This window comes from Cetorhinus maximus, chromosome 38 (genome assembly GCF_964194155.1).
Source record: "Cetorhinus maximus chromosome 38, sCetMax3.hap1.1, whole genome shotgun sequence".
NCBI classification, from domain to species: domain Eukaryota; kingdom Metazoa; phylum Chordata; class Chondrichthyes; order Lamniformes; family Cetorhinidae; genus Cetorhinus; species Cetorhinus maximus.
This window is the reverse complement of record NC_135916.1, coordinates 995330-1013221: the sequence shown is the minus strand read 5'-3', so window position 1 is coordinate 1013221 and position 17892 is coordinate 995330. Positions and strand designations below refer to the sequence as shown.

At 42.9% G+C, this 17892-nt stretch overlaps 1 protein-coding gene across 1 annotated transcript; it reads right to left on the bottom strand.

Moving 5' to 3' along the window:
* Positions 1–2298: 2298 nt before the first annotated feature.
* Positions 2299–2955, bottom strand: LOC144672440 (histone H1-like). Its single transcript, XM_078534284.1, has one exon. It carries the CDS (start codon positions 2953–2955, stop codon positions 2299–2301), a length of 657 nt encoding a protein of 218 aa, XP_078390410.1.
* Between the last annotated feature and the right edge of the window lie 14937 nt (positions 2956–17892).

The window sequence follows — 17892 nt, the reverse complement described above, 5'->3', positions numbered from 1 at the left end:
GATAACAAACGCTGTGGAACACAGACTCTGAGAATGATCAAGCCGCTCTGTGTCTGTCTATTTAAGACATGTCCGTCACCTCCCTCCTGTCCTGATTGGATGCAGCGCAATCCCGCCGAGAAATTTGAAAAGAGCAGCGGGCTGCATGGATTCCTGGGCCCTGATTGGTGGAGCAGAAACTGACAGTTCATCAATTTCACAATGCCCGCCAATTTCAAAGGGACGAGTAACTGACATTAAAATAAACCTAGTTTGAAGGCAGATAAAATCAATCTGAATGGACAAATATCACAAGGTCTCAATGTTTGCGAGCCCCATTTCGGTCCCAGCTCCGACTTCCGGCTTCTGAACGTGGATTAAATTCTCATTCATTCCCTGATCGGTTTACAGCAGGCTGGAATAAAACTCCTATTGATGGGCGGAATTTTGGGTCTCACATTTAAAACTGATCAACCTTATCGGTTTATTCATGTCAAAGCCCTATAGATGTTATAGAGAGAATGGCTTGGCTCTTGTTTCTAGTGTTTTATGGCTGGGGGAGGCGATGTGGGTGGGCGGATTGCGCACCCTTTCTGTAAATCAAGTTAATATCTAAGTTTACATATTTGAACTATCTTCCACAATGTGCGTAAATGCATCTTCGCAGTCCAAACCATGCACCAAAAGCAGATCATCCACTTCACCCTTCCGTCCGTCCTGAGATGCAGAATCGAGGTGATTAAGTGTAGTCAGATTTTTCTATCAGCCTCTCAATATTCGCCTTACATTCCCGTTTAAATTCGGGTTATTTCATTGATCGCCCTGATACAGGCCAGAATAAAGTTGTTCAGTGCTCCCTGGAACTAGACAACATGCTGCATCGGAACAGGCTAATCCATTAAAAGCTGGTATACTGGTACCCCCCACACCCTGTCATGTCTCAACGACCCAGGAACAGATGGCGAAGAAAAAAGACAGGGTGATAATGGGGCGAAGAAGCGAGAATGATGTGTCTCAAAATAGTTACTCCTGATTAAAGTGTAATAAATGATGGCCTTTATCTTGTGAACTCGGTGTTAGTTTGGGAGCTGTCGTGTTCCTCAGTCAAGCTTTGAATCGAGTTTCGGCAGGAATCATGGAAACGAATTCCTGAAAACCGAACTAAATTAAACCATGAAACTTGTGTGACTCACGATCATATTGTTAATGGAAAATGCGCAGATGGAAACGCTGTGTTTATATAAAACGACATATCGCTTTCCCTCTCCCGCTCTGAGGTCACTTGCTCTCAAGGTGAGGTTGTGGGCGGCTCTTAGAAGAGCCTTTGGGTTTTGTTATAGAGTCGGGTCGATTTGTTCAGCCGCCGAATCCATAGAGAGTGCGGCCCTGGCGTTTCAGAGCGGACACCACATCCATGGCGGTGACCGTCTTCCGCTAGGCGTGCTCGGTGTAGGTGACAGCATCCCTGATCACATTCTCCAGGAAAACCTTCAGCACCCCGCGGGTCTCCTCGTAGATCAGGCCCGAAATGTCTGAGGAAGGGATAGAGAGAATGTGTGAGAGGCGGGGCGGGAGAGACTGAGTGACAGACAGAACAACGTCTTTGGTAAACCAGCTCCTCCTCCTGCCTGCCAGAAACAGAATTGTATTTGTCAAATTCTAAAGGGAAGTGAACAGAGTCTTTGAACAGAACTTACACACTTGAATATGATGAAGCAGCTAATTAGCAACTCGAATCTATTAAACATCGTCTTGTCCGTCTCATTTCCGCCTCAATAATGAACTTTCCTTACGAGTCAATTTCTGCTTCGATTTCAACCCCAGCTCCAATTCCATCCCCACCCACACCTCCGCTCCCACAGTGATTGGGAATTTAGCCAACATCTCCCAACCGAATGAGAGAAAATAATGGGTTTGGGTGTCAGCTGTGAGGAGTTTCCTTTACACCTGGTTTCTCTATTGCAGACTCCCACCCTGAATATTTGAATAAAGAAAGGAAGATAAACATTAACTGCTCTTGGACACACCCCGGATACGAATCGGAAAGGTTATCGATGTGTGTTGTTGCAGGAATGAGTGTCGGAGTAGGGGGAGGGAGTGGAAGTGCGGGTGAAGCGCATTTCAGGGAGTCAGCGGGAATATTGGATTTACAGGAAAATAAAACATTTCCACCTGAAATCAGCTCCCAGCGCGGAGACAGGGATCAAATGATCAGGGGATCAGCTCTTTCGTGTGAAATGTGGGTGGCTCTGAAAAGAGCCTTTTGGGTTTAGAGGTTTACAATTTGCTCGGGACGTTTCCCTTCTTTTCTGTCTTTGCTTATCTCGTTTTGGGCTTGGCCCTCGCTATCGCCACTTTTTTGACGCCCGTCACCTTCTTGGCCGGAGACTTTTTCTTGGGGGCTGCTTTCTTCACCGGTTTTTTGGGAGTTGCCGCCTTCTTGGCTGTTTTCTTGGCCGCTGCTTTCTTCGCTGGGGATTTCTTGGCCGCTGCTTTCTTGACTGGAGATTTCTTGGCCGTTGCTTTCTTGACTGGAGTTTTTTTGGCCGCTGCTTTCTTTGCTGTCACCTTCTTGGCTGCCGCTTTCTTCACTGGAGATTTCTTGCCAGCTGCTGCCTTCGCCTTCTTTCCCACTTTCCCCGGGGTTGTGTTCTTAGGGACTTTGAAGGAGCCCGAGGCGCCCGTGCCCTTGACCTGAACCAGGAAGCCATTCTTCACATTCCTCTTGACGCTTTGCTTGATCTGGGAGCCGAGTTTCTCCACATCCAGCCCTTTGCCGCGCAGCGCCTTCTTGATCGCGGGCAGCGACATCCCCTTGCGATCGCTGCAATCCGCCACAACCTTGAGGATCTGCTCGCCCAGCTTGGGACCGGCTGCACTGCTCCGGGGAGCCGCCTTCTTCTTCTTCTTGGGAGTCTTGACCTGGGCGGCGGGAGCGGCTGGAGGAGCCGTTTCGGCGGCTGCAGTATCGGTCATGTTCCGGGACTCTGCACAGAAGTGTCTCTGTCAATCTGAACGGGCTGAGAAATGAAGCCGCTGGTGGCGGCACTGAGCAACTTAAAGGCAGCGAGCGGACGGGGCGGAGACAGGCTGCTGTCAGCTCCAGGCTGCTGCTGCCTCTCTGTGTTTTTCTCTCCTCACAAACTTCCCAATTCCATGGAAATTCCGGCTCTGCAGTGTCCCAGACTGAATCCTTCTCATCTCTGACACTGTAATGTTCGCTGTCGAAAATATTTCACTCGAATTGAAGACTCCAATTTCGATTTAAACCCGATTAACTGCGGCTCCTTCACCCGATCGATGACATGTCCTCTACTTTTAGTCTGAAATCTAGAAAACAACAAAGAAATTGTCTTGAAATCTCACTTTGGCGTCAAGCTGGGGAGCAGGGGGTGTATTTCTTTGGAAATTATTTTTATTTTACCTAAGCGGGACTCGGAAATGTCCTGATCAGAACGGTCACACAAACACAGTTTCAATCCTCTGACTCGCCCGCCCACTTCAAACACTCTCTTACACAATGTTCACATTTAAAGGTTCATTGGCAACAAGATGAACAATTGTGAATGTCTCGGTAGAGATTTCCTTCTCTTTTCGATCCTTGCTCCGGTTTCTATTTATTTGCTGTCGATTGTGAATTCAGCTAACATTAAACACTCTGAGGCATTGGACCCGCAGAGAGTCTGATTCGCAGATTCCGCGGTAGTGCCAAACATATATGATTTCAAGTAATTGTCTGAATAGCTCACATCAAGATGTTTATTTCTGGTGACAATACAAATTATCTGCTCCCAGTCGCTCTAGATTTCCCTTTTAACGTTGCTCCTCCTGAACTGAGATGTCACAATTTCACCAATTGCCTTTTATCCCAATCTCAACACCCAGAGAAGTCCAGTTATGTATGGAGGCACTTTCGCGCATCATAAGACCATAAGACATAGTAGCAGAAATTAGGCCATTCGGCCCATCGAGTCTGCCCCGCATTAAATCATGGCTGATAAGTTTCTCAACCCCATACTCCCACCTTCTCCCCGTAACTTTTGATTCCCTTACCAATGAAGAACCTATCTACCTCGGTCTTAAATGCACTCAGTGACCTGGCCTCCACAGCCTTCTGTGGCATTGATTTCCATAGATTCACCACTCTCTGGCTAAAGAAGTTTTTCATCATTTCTGTTCTAAAAGGTCTGCCCTTTACTCTGAGGCTGTGCCCTTGGGTCCTAGTCTCTCCTACTAATGGAAACATCTTCCCCACGTCAATTCTATCCAGGCCTTTCAGTATTCTGTAAGTTTCAATCAGATCCCCCCTCATCCTTCTAAACTCCATCGAGTATTGACCCAGAGTCCTCAAACGTTCCTCATATGTTAAGCTTTTCATTCCTGGGATCATTCTCATGAACCTCCTCTGGACCCTCTCCAGGGCCAGCACATCCTTCCTGAGATACGGGGCCCAAAATTGCTTACAATATTCTAAATGTGGTCTGACCAGAGCCTTAGAAACCCTCAGCACCACATCCCTGCTTTTATATTCTAGTCCTCTCGAAGTAAATGCCAACATTGCATTTGCCTTCCTAACTAATGACTCAACCTGCAGTTAACCTTAAGGGAATCCTGGACTAGCACTCCCAAGTCCCTTTGCAATCCAGATTTCTGAATTCTCTCCCCATTTAGAAAATAGTCTATGCCTCTATTCTTCCTACCAAAATGCATGACCTCACACTTCCCCACGTTGTATTCCATCTGTCACTTCTTTGCCCATTCTCCAAACCTGTCCAAATCCTTCTGCAGCCTCCCCGCCTCCTCAATACTACCTGTCCCTCCACCTATCTTTATATCATCTGCAAACTTAGCCAGGATGCCCTCAGTTCCTTCAACTAGATCATTAATATATAAAGTGATAAGTTGTGGTCCCAACACTGACCCCTCCAAAACTCCACTACTCACCGGCCGCCATCCTGGGGTGGACCCCCCTATGCCCATTCTCTGCCTTCTGCCAGACAGCCAATCTTCTATCCATGCTAGTACCTTGCCTCTAACACCATGGGCTCTTATCTTACTGATCAGCATCCTGTGTGGCACCTTGTCAAAGGCCTTCTGGAAGTCCAAATACATAACATCCATTGGCTTTCCTTTGTCTAACCTACTCGTTACATCCTCAAAGTATTCTAACAGATTTGTCAGGCATGACCTCCCTTGGATGAAACCATGCTGACTTTGCCCGATTTTACCATGCACTTCCAAGTATTCTGAAATCTCATCCTTAATAATGGACTCTAAAATCTTACCAATGACAGAAGTCAGGCTATTAAACCTGTAATTTCCCGACTTTTGCCTCACTCCCTTCTTAAACAAGGGGGTTACATTAGCGATTTTCCAGTCCTCTGGGAACATCCCTGAGTCCAGTGATTCCTGAAAGATCACCACTAACGCCTCCACTGTCTCTTCAGCTATCTCCTTCAGAACTCTGGGGTGTAATCCATCTGGTCCAGGTCATTTATCCACCTTCAGACCTTTCAGTTTTCCTAGCCCCTTCTTATTGTTAATTGCCACCATACTCACCTCTGTCCCCCGACTCTCTTGAACTTTGGGCATGTCACTCGTGTCTTCCACTGTGAAGACTGTCGCAAAGTACCTATTCAGTTCCTCCGCCATTTCTTTGTTCCCCACTAATCCTTCTCCAGCGTCATTTTCCAGCGGCCCAATATCCACTTTTGCCTCTCTCTTGCCCTTTATATATGTAAAAAAAATTTTTGCAATCTTCTTTTATATTACTGTTTGTTTACCCTCATATTTAATCTTCTCCCTCCTTATTTCTTTTTTAGTTGTCCTCTGTTGGTCTTTGTAGGCTTCCCAATCCCCTGGTTTCCCACTGCTCTTCGTCGCATTGTATGCTTTCTCTTCAGCTTTTATGCTGTCCCGGACTTCCCTTGTCAGCCATGGTTTCCTCATCCTCCCTTTAGTATGCTTCTTCTTCCTAGGGATGAATTTTTGCTTTTTCTCCCAAATTACTCCCAGAAACTCCTACCATTGATGTTCCACTGTCTTTCCTGCTAGGCTTATCTCCCAGTCAATTCTGGCCAGCTCCTCCCTCATGCCTCTGTAGTTGCCTTTATTCAACTGTAATACCGTTACATCTGATTCCAGCTTTTTCCTCTCAAATTGCAGGGTAAATTCTATCATAATATGGTCACTTCCTCCTAAGGGTTCCTTCACCTTTAGCTCCCTTAGCTGCCTCATTACACATCACTAAATCTAGAATTGCCTGTTCCCTAGTGGGCTCCACCACAAGCTGCTCCAAAAAGCCATCGTGTAGACATTCCACAAATTCCTTTTCTTGGGATCCACTACCAAGCTGATTTTCCCATTCTACCTGCATATTGAAATCCTCCATGATCACTGTAAACTTGCCTTTCTTACACGCCTTTTCTATCTCCTGGTGTATCTTGTGGCCCACATCCTGACTACTGTTCAGAGGCCTGTACATAAATCCCATTATGTTTTTTTTTACCTTTGTGGTTCCTCAACTCTAACCACACAGATTCTACATCCTCTGACCCTACATCATTTCTTGCTATCGATTTAATTTCATTTCTTACTAACAAAGCAACCCCACCTCCTCTGCCAATCTGCCTATCTTTTCGATAGGTTGTATATCTTTGGATATTTAGCTCCCAGCCCTGATCCCCTTGCAGCCATGTCTCCGTAATGCCCACCAGATCATACCTGCCAATTTCAATCTGCGCCACAAGCTCATTTACCTTATTTCGTATACTGTGTGCATTCAGATACAACACCTTCAGTCCTGTATTTCCCGTCCCCTTTCTCATTGTCGTCCCTTTATCTGATGTGCTTGAAGTTAGATTCCTAGCCCTTTCCAAACACTCTGTCCTATTTTGTGTTCTGGAGACTTTAATAGCCTCTCCTGGGCTCTCCTTTCTTTTCAGTTTTTTCATAATTTTCCATGAAGTTGAATCCACCACCCCACATGCTAACCTGCTGCTCTGTTTCCCATTAGTCATATTTCTTGCAGTTTTACCCTTCCCTCCCCCCCCCCACTTTCTAGTTTAAAGTCCTGTTGAATACTCTACTTACGCTTTTCGCTAGAACATTGGTCCCAGATCGGTTCAGGTGGAGACCGTCCCAACGGTACAGATCCCTCCTGTTCCAATACTGATGCCAGTGCCCCACGAAATGGAACCCCTCTTTCCCGCACCACTCCTTTAGCCACGTGTTTACTTCCCTTATTCTTGTGTCCCTATGCCAAATTGCACGTTGCTCGGGTAGTAATCCAGAGATTATAACCCTTGAGGACCTGTTCTTTAATTTAGTTCCTAGTTCCTGATAATCCCCAAACAGGTCCTGTTTCCTAGTCTGAACTATGTTATTTGTCACGACGTGGACCACAACAACTGGATCCTCCCACTCCCTCTCCAATATCCTTTCAAGCCGGTCAGAGATGTCCTTCATCCTGGCACAGGGCAGGCAACATACAATGCGGGACCCTCGATCCTGCTTACAAAGGAATCTATCAATTCCCCTAATTATAGAATCCCCTACAACTACCACTTGTCTCTGTGCTCCCCCCTCTTGAAGGGCCTCCTGTGCCATGGTGCCGTGGTCAGCTGGCTCATCCTCCCTACAGCCCTGTTCCCCATCCATACAGGGAGCAAGTACGTCGTACCTGTTGGACAAGGTCAAGAGCTGAGGGTCCTCACTTACTGAACACAGGATCCCTCTACCTGCCTCAATTGCAGTCACACCCTGCTGACCCTGACCACTGACCGGATTTGAGGTACTTAATCTACCAGGTAAGACCGCCTCCTGATACAAAGCGTCCAGGTAACTGTCCCCCTCCCGAAGGTGCCGCAGTGTCCAGAACTCGGACTCCAGCTCATCAATTCTGAGCCGGAGTTCCTCCAGCAACAACACTTGCTGCAGATGTGGTCACTGTGGCTCGCATTGGGATCTGCCAGCTCCCACATCATACAGCTACAGCACATCACCTGCCCAGCCATCTGTACTTAGATAATTAATTTATTAATTAGCTTTGCCGTGTTTTTTTTTTCAAATTTGGTGCAGATTTCCTACCAACCAATCAGGTCACAGCTTTCATGTGACGTCACTTTTTCCAGTTTTGGCTTCAGTTACTCTGTGCCCCGAGGTCACCACTCTGCTGCTCCTCCCTCCGAGTCTGCTCCCTAGAGACAAGACTGCGAATCCTCAAGGTAAGCTAGGTTTACACTCACCGCTTCGGTTCTCCTCCCTCCGAGTCTGCTCCCAGGATTTACTCAGCAATCAGCTGCTTTTTCTTTAAATTCCACTTTCAGAAGAGTATCCCTCGCAGATTTGGTGCACTCCTGGAGACACTGCCTCTTCCCCTCTCTCTGTTTTTTAGGTTTGAGGATGAGGGAGGGATGGAAACACTACAGCAATGTAATGCTTGGGGCTATTCCATTCTTTGACAGTGGGTCCTCCTCGATTCCCTCCTGAGTCGCGGTGGCTGCGATGACTTCTCCCATCGTCACGTTCCTGACAGTGACAGAGTTTTTCAGAGCAGAATTCGATGTTTGACTGGAGATAATCTAATGAAATGTCATACTTGAATTTCTGAGAGGAGAATGAACAGTGACAGTCCCTCACCTCACATGGGAGGAGTGTGAGTATCAGTTTATATAATCCTATCAGTAACATTAGTAACATGCACATCAACAGCAGTAGAGGGATGGGGGACAACTGAATAATATCGATCCCTTGATACAGTTCAGGGAATGTTCATGAGCAGCTTCCAGTTGTTGACTGGTGAGGAAATCATGATCAAGTTGGAATAATCGTCATTGGAGTTTAGAAGATTGAGAGGTTTTCTTTTTGAAACACTGAATATTCTGAAGCTGATCGATAAGGCTTATAGATCCCCCAGCGGTGCGAAATACCAGGCCTCATCTCTCATTAACATTGGAGGAGAGGCAGATACATTTCTGTCCCACAGTCCAGGAAACTGAGTGGTGTTGAGGCAATAATAATGAAATATAACATTCTATAAACTCTGGAACTCTCGGGAAATCTTCGACTAAAATTGTTGAATACGACAGTCAGTGACTGACATTTTCAATCTGATTATATTAACCTGAGACTTTTACGATCTGATATTAAGTTCTGAGCTATAACAGCAAACAGACCTATTCGACATGTGGATTAATTTGCGGAGACCGTCGAATGAACAGCAAAGACGCCCAGTTTGGATTTAATACAGGGATGGCCCTCCTGCTCGTAACGTCTCTGCCCGTTCCCCACATTCCAATTCCTATGCTCAAGGCTGAGGAAATTGACATGGGGAAGGACCAGATGACCTGGTTTTGTTCTTAGTTAGTTTCCAAAAGCACATGCGCATTGCAGCCCTGCGTTTTGGAATTTCTCGGTGACTAGTCGGGCGCATGCGCGCTTCCCTTCCCACCAACCACTGCCCTTGACGTCCTTTCACTCAGCGAGCGGAAGACCTTTGTTTCAATCAGACGGAAATGGAAATACTGGGGCCCGGGTAAGCGAGTAAACAGCGTTCTGATTCCAGCAGGGCACCGGTTTGTCAGTGTGGACACAGCAATCATCATTGACTCGGGGTAAGTTCAGGGGGAACCGGGGGGCTGTTTGTAAGAGGCGGAGCGGAGCGGGAACGTGTTCCGGAACTTGGAGTGAGCTGGTGGTCGGGGAGAGGCCTTTCTGGGGCTGTGTGTGGCCCTGCTGAGGGAGACAGAACCTGAGCAAGCTGCAATTGAAAACTATTGGGATATCCCCCCTCAATCCTGTAATGCATATTCCAAGTTTAGCTGCTGATTCACACAACGTGTTGGCTTTTGGACAGTGAATCGTGGAAACAGACGGAGAGTAAGGAGTGGAGCAGTAACGTTAACGACACGTGTTGCAGGCACCAGCTGTTCAGCTGAGGCGTCTCAAAGAAACATTGTACCTTCCACAGTTAGATTGAGTTGGCGGTTCTTACAAAGGGAGCTGGAAATTGAAATCTGTCCTGTACCAATATCTCTGGGCCCTGGTAGTGACACACTTGGAGCAGTGCAGATGCGGGTTGATTCTGAATCTCACTCAATAGTTAGAAGTGGAATCAGACACTGTAGTTTTTTCGTTGTCCGCCATGATATGTACAGTATTTTTGAAATTGATTATCAGTTGAAATATTACATTGATCTATTGCCTTTTACTGACCTCAGCTGATTTTGCCTTACTGGAGATATCTTTCTTCCTCTCTGGCAGGTTAATGAAGGGGTCAGTTTCAATCTCAAGTTCCACCAGCCAACACAGAGGTGCAGCTATCTCCTTCTAACTGGCAGCAGGTACGATCCTACTCCAAGAGTGCACAGATACAGACAGAACATCACTGTGACCATCACCCAGAGCAGAAATAGTCAGACTCGAATTGAACTCAAACCCTGATACACATGATCAATCCAGTAGGCTAACACACAGGGGAGACTGAATTATATTCCCCACAAAACACTGCTACTCGGTACTGCTGAATGGTAGACCCACTGTAAGAGGTAAGCAGCGATTTCTATGTTTTTAGTGAAACCAAAGGTCAGCAAAATTCTCCAGTGAAAACTTGTACACCATAAGGGCTGGTATCAGCAGCTCTCTCTAGGAAGACCTTTGGGATCATAAGGGATTAACTGGTTAGGAGATAGAAGAGGGATGAAGATAAACACATCAGTGTAATGACAAAGAGTATCAGGGATAGAGCCAGGCTAGAACGAGATGAAGAGGCCCTGCTTGGGAAAGTAAATGTATGTTCCTCGGACTGGCGGCATCTGATTGTCATGTGATTATGTACTGCCAAGATTGGAATTAGAATAGTGTAATGTGTACGTGAACGGTTTAGTGTTTAAAAAGATTGTTATCCTGTAATCGGTAGAGTTCTGTTTTAGGCATTCAAAGGGAGCAGACCCTCCCTGTTGTTCCCTTTAATAAACAATCCTAAACTTGTATCTGTGTCACTGTATTCGATTCTTAGAAGAAAGCACAACAGCACCAATTTCAGTCCAAAATCGCAAACATTATCAGATTGAAGGGCAGTCCATTCATGTCACAAGAGTAGATCATTAGCTACAACTTAAATATCAGACAATTAATGTTTGCAGAATTCTTCATGAATACATGCAAAGTTCTCGCAAAGCAACAAGTTAAATTCCATTCCAAAAATCTTATTCAATATCAGAAATCAAGATAGAGTATATTTTTGTTAATGGAGGCGTGCATAGACATGCCAGAGGAATATTGTCACAAACACTCACTTCGACAGATCACTACAAACAAAAAATGGTTAAAACTTAACTCACAAAGCAGATATTGACAAGTACAGAGAATAACATAACACCACTCTCAGAGGAGAGTCTGACCGACACGGAACTATCCTGCATTCCCATAACAGAGACAGACAATTACATTGTAAAACCACAGACACATTCCAGGGACATAGAGATGCAGAATAAAATCAAATTTTCTATAAGCCTTTTCAAAATAGGAGAAGCATGGCTACACACATCGCTGATCTTGATGGCTACTGTAAAAACACACATGAACATGCATTAAAAACTTTAAGTCGCTGATCAAAACAAATCAGTCCATTCCATAAACCGAGAGGGACATGGAAAATAGGTTCATGCTTTCATACTAAATGGAAAACTGAAAGGTGGCCATCATTCATAAATATTGTCGGCTAACAGGCTCACCGTAAAATCGACAATGATTCAGACACACACATAAATGAGAGTCAGAGAGGAAAATGCACTTGGAGATTCTGTCAGAATAAAAGTGAAATGTAAGTATCAGACTCTGTCAGGTGCAGAGTGATATTTACCAGCTGGGAATTAACACAGACAGGGGGAGGAAAAAACACCGACAATGCTGGAAATATTCAGCAGGGACGGCAACAACTGTTTAGAAAGATTGAGGGTGAACATTACAGGCAAATGACCTTCCATCACATCAGGAATTTCAGATAACGGGCAGTTCAGCTTTTTCTCCACAGATGTTGACAATCCTGCTCAGTATTCTCAGCAATTTTCTTCCCTTTTTTTGAGGTTTCCAACATCCAGCCGAGAATATTTTGGCTTTGCTTAGTTGCAGTTGATAAACATTCCTTCATGCTAAAATCTGACATGTACAAAGGAAATCCCATATTCAGACACAAAATATCAACAGAATCTCACAAAAACTATTGTTCAGTTCATCAAAAATTGACACAAGCAGAATGGAATATATCACTTGTAAAACAGAGATTTGAGCACCGAAAATAAAACAAGAAACTGAATCAAATTGGTACAGACTAAAATCGGCATTCATACAACAGATTCACTGTAAATGCAGAGTCTCAGAAACTACATGTTCACTTTAACAAAGTAAAAGACATGCTCACAACACAAACTGGAAATGAGCGGGTAGATTGAATACCGCAGTCTCATATCTGAAAAGGTCAACTACTGATAAAATGCAAACTTACATACACCAAACCTAACAGTTACTGCTTACAGCCAAGACTATCAAAATTGAAAAGGGAAGAATTGGACATGTACAGAATGAATCCATGCCATCATGCCAGATAATTATGAGTACCAATCAACATGCACATTTCTATATTGAACAATGACAAATAAAAAGATAAGTCTATAAACACATTAGAGAGACAGAAGGAACGAAAACACAAAAAAACACCATGAACACACACACACACACACACACACACATCTTCAGACATGCTCTCTCTCTCTGTCTCTCACACAGACCCAAACACAGATAAAAGCAGGCATGCACAGACACATCATCAATCGCACAATGACAATACTATAATACTGACAGATTTTGAATAAGTCTTACATTTGCTGATAAGACACTAATAGATAAAGAATGTAGGCTATACTCATAGAAAATGCACTGAGAATAATCATAGTTACATTGTCAAAGTCAGTGAAGTAATCTCAAACATACATTCAGACATTCAAAAGTGAGAACTGCAGTGTAAAATTCACATTTGCATTCCAGACACATACCTAAAACTGGCAATTGCAATTATGACTCACGCTCACAATGCAGTTATTGACAGATACAGAATAGCACTCACATTCACATGCCACAAACTAATGGAGAGACTGAGGGAAAAAAGCTCAATAGCAAGTAAGGAAGTGCTAGAAAGTAAAACAAGACATTCACATGGACATTCTAACACCAGCAATCACTTACCAGAACCTGACAGTTACTGAGTCACAGTCACATTAAGAATCCCAGAAACTGATAAATACAGCAGCAGATTAAGAAACGGAAATCATACTCACATATGTGAAAGCACACCCGACAGTTTAAAACTCACACTCATAAAAAAAACTGGCAGATGGAGACAGAAACACAGCCTTAGATGACAACAAACCTGGCATTTAAATATTTATGAGAAAAATCAGACAAAACAAAATTCGACATGTGCATTGTTATGAGACTTAAAGATTGACAGTTACAAAGCTTTCACCTTTTCATCTCAGAAAACAATAGATACAGAATAAAATACTTAAATGCATCCCAGTGATTGTCAATGCAATCAGAGGAGTGGTCCAGCAAAGAAGGATATCACTGTTCAAATAAAAATGGCAAAATACTATTTTCATCCATGTGTTCCAAAAGTGAAACTCACCTTCATATTTCTACATGGAAAAATTACTGAAATAATAGTACAGGTCTCCAAATTAATAAATCAATCTGCAGTCGAAATATCAGGAATGAATAATGGTTGAAAGGTACAACATGAAAAGAGACAAACAAATCTTAGCTCACAAGCTGTGCTATGGGTATTCCTGCTGCATGATGATGTTAGTGACAAAGGTAGATAATAGTGACAACTTCAAAAGTCACAAAATGAACAAGGTTAAAAAGTGAGCTAGCTGCAACACTAGCTAGGTACAGGACCATTCACTGAGAGCAGAGAAACTTCCAGGTCATTATGTCCACAGTCACAACCAATTAATTGTTCATTCCCACACTGTTTCAAAGGGAAGTGACAACTTTTCAATGCAAGATACAAACTGAGCAGGAGAGTCTGATTTTATTGTTGTTGTTTGTTTTTATTTCCAGTAACCTAGATGAGAGGAGCATACATCCATCAACATGTTCACAGAAAACACACCAAATATCAGATTTAATTATATTGTGTTGCGTTGGTCAGAAATTAATTAATTATTCTGAGCCTCATTAGACAAGAAATAACTGATTGGAAGGGACAGAATAAATTGCAGCACCGTCCCTTAGAATTTAGACATATCTATATATTTCACACCAAAAATGGCAGCATCAGTAAAGATTCAACAGCAATCCCTTTATACAAAATGAACAAATTACATATGAGGCTGTGTATCTGATTAAATATTCACAATTGTTTTCACAGAGCTAAAAATCAAATGTGATTCCACAAATCCCAGGCAACTATTGAATATAACCTGTGACTACAAAACACATGAAGCCAATGTTATAGGTTAAACCAAAGGTTAACAAATACTGCTATGTTGAGGGTTTCATAAAAATATATTCCAACACGTTTCATTAAAAGTCCAGATATAGTCTTATCTCACACTTACCTGCAACAGTGGAGAAAAACAGATACAGATTGAATAATATACCTACTTAAAAACAAAAAGCTAAAAGCTACTGCGGATGCTGGAAATCCAAAACAAAAACAGAATTACCTGGAAAAGCTCAGCAGGTCTGGCAGCATCGGTGGAGATGAAATCAGTTAACGTTTCGAGTCTTAACGACCCTTCGGCAGAACTGAAGCATAGTTAGGAGAAAGGTGAAATATAAGCTGGTTTAAGGTGGGGTGGCGGGGGGAGAGAGAAGTTGTATATACTTAGATGGGCAGAATTCTCAGGTGCAAAATTACTCACACATTCAAACACAGATCAAATACAGCTATAAGAACAAAAATAAATTCAAAGCATACCAGAGAACGGCAACTACATAATTATCCCCACATACACTGTGCCTGGGGAGCAAAAATCCATGATGCAGATGTTAATCACCCAAATTTCCAAGTCTGAAAGCTTTATAATAAATCCCACACTCACTACACTACCTGAATCTGAATGAGGCAGAAAAGATCTCATTCAAATAGAATAGCTGAAACCATAAAAATACAGAAATAACCCCACAATCACATCGTCTATTGGAAACTGTCATGTTCAATTTAATCCCCAAATCATGCACTGTAAAGGACAATGAGAGATATGCAGAGAGTGGAACATACTCATACAAACCAGATGCACAGTTCAGTGGAATGAATCACACACTCATTGTCAGCTCGTTGCTCTTAAAGACTGAATTATTACACACTCACATTCAGTTTGAGAGACTGACAATTATAGAACCATGGCCAAACTCACAGATTATACAAGACGCTGAGAAGCAATGAATTATCCCCATCTGATGCAAAGTACCAGTGAATGAAATACAGGGATAAAACCACAAACATACACTAAAAACATAACAATGAGGAAAATCCGAATGTTACAGGGCCAAATCTACAGTCAGGCAATATGTCACCAATCGACACACAAGGAAAACATACTTGTAGCAGTTGACTATATGAATATCAATTGGAACTTCACATTTGGTTCCAGATTTTGAGTGATTCGAACGAAATCTCACTTTTGGAGATAGCACATTAAAATATTAAAAATAGAGTTAGTTCCACTCTTGCAAACATCACGGATACATGGAGGGAATTATATATACGTTCACATACAAGATACTGGAGGTTACAAAATGAATGCAACTCAATCACATGTTCACCACCCTATGAGTCAACAACTTTGTCCTCAACACAGCCCGAAATGGACTACAACGTATCCTGAGATTGAACACATGTGCTAGGCCTTTCAGCCAGAGGAAACATCATCCCTGCACCCAGCCTGACCAGCGCTGTCACTATTTCATGTATTTCAAATACTTGCCCTCTCATTCTACAATCACTGAGTGTATACAGTCCGAATCGGCCCATTCTCCCCTCATGTGACAATCCTGCCAGCCCATGAATCAGCCTGGTGATCATGTGCTGCACGCAGGTCTCTTCGTAAATCAACATTTCCCAACCTATCACTATTTAAATAATACTCTGCCATTCTGTTTTTCGTACCAAAGTGGATGAATTCACATCTAGCCACTTTATACTCCATCTGCCATGTTTTTTTCCCACTCACTCAAGTTATCTAAATCTCCTTGGGCAATTTTAACTTCCTCCTCATCTCTCACATTCCCTCCTAGATTTGTGTCATCAGCAACCTTGGAAATATTATCTTTGCTTCCTTCATCACAATCATTCTTGTCTATTCTGAATACTGGGACCCAAGCACTGATCCCTGTGGCACACCACTTGTCAACTTCTGCCATTCTCAAAAAGACTGATTTATTCCTGCTCTCTTTATCCTGTTTACTAATCCTTTCACTGTACATGCCAATCCAAACCCCCATCCCATGCACTTCAATTTGGTACACAAACCAGTTAAGTGGGCATTTAACAAAAGCTTTCTGAAAATCTAAATAGACCACATCATCTGGTTTTCCCTTATCTACTTTGCAATTTAATTCCCAAAAAAGCTACAATAGGTTTGTCAAACATGATTTTCCTTTCATAAACGCATGCTATCTTTGTCCAATCCATTTGACATTTTCAAAGTCTCTTATTATGACAGAGTGGACTCTCGTATTAAGTCTACCACTGATGATAGGCTAATCAGTCTGTAATTCCCTGTTTTTTACGCTGCTTTATTTTTTTAGAAAATTATACATTTCAGATTAAAGTTCCCATTTATTTATCATGAACAGACAGATATTCCATGCACCCATAGCAGGGTTTAACAGATAATGTCGGGATTAAAATGAGAATAGAAGCATAATCTTATGGTGGCAGCAATATATGTCGAATGAAATATAAAATTTTCTCCAGGGATTGACATGCACCAGATAAAATCCAAACTGACTTAAAACTGAATGTTACAGAGACAAAAACAAAAACATATATCGTTGATGTCAATTTCGGGAGAAAAGCTTCAGGGAGCGAAAACTACATTTAAGTAACAAATAATGATGATTAGGCTTAATCCCAGAATCACATAGCCTGCAGAGGATTTTCATTTGTATTGTTGGATTGGAATACAATGTATGTTTGCTGCTTCAGGGTAGACCCTGCCTTGTTGTATAAATGTAATCAAGCAGAGTCTATCTTTGAACCCTCAAAGATGCTATCCCTCCCCAGCATTATAAAAGTTGATTTGATCAATTCATTCCGTATCAGCCCTGGCGGTGTAGGAAGCCTCAGTTTCAATACTGGCAGATTTAAGCCAAAAAATGTGCACTCCGCTTTTGACACTCACGAACATGAAAAAAACAAAAGTTTGGATTCTGGAAAATTGGATCCTTTATTGTCCTCTTGTCCACAGGTAAAACCAGAAACTGATAGTTACGGGTAAACTGTAGACGAGGAAACGAGAGCGAGAAACCTTCTAACATTCTGTAAGAGAACTGCTTTAATGTTAAGCATTAGAACAATTTGTAAAGGAATTGTCCTTTGTTTAGCTAAGACGATTTCTGTGCGATATTTCCATCGATTAAATTTTTGGCGCTCTTATTCATTTTGAAATATATAATCGTTTGTTTAACTGATGATTTGGCGCCCTTAACTTCCGACTTCATACGTTGCTTGCCCGCATTGGTGAGTCAGGCAGAAATCTGATTGGTAACATGAAGAATATTATGAGCTATAATATAATTGCCCAATCAGCTCTGAGCGCACCACCATTCCTCCTGAGGGTATAAGGGAACTGAAAGAAGGCGGATATCAGCATTCTCTGTGAAAGTGCTTGTGAGATTGTTACA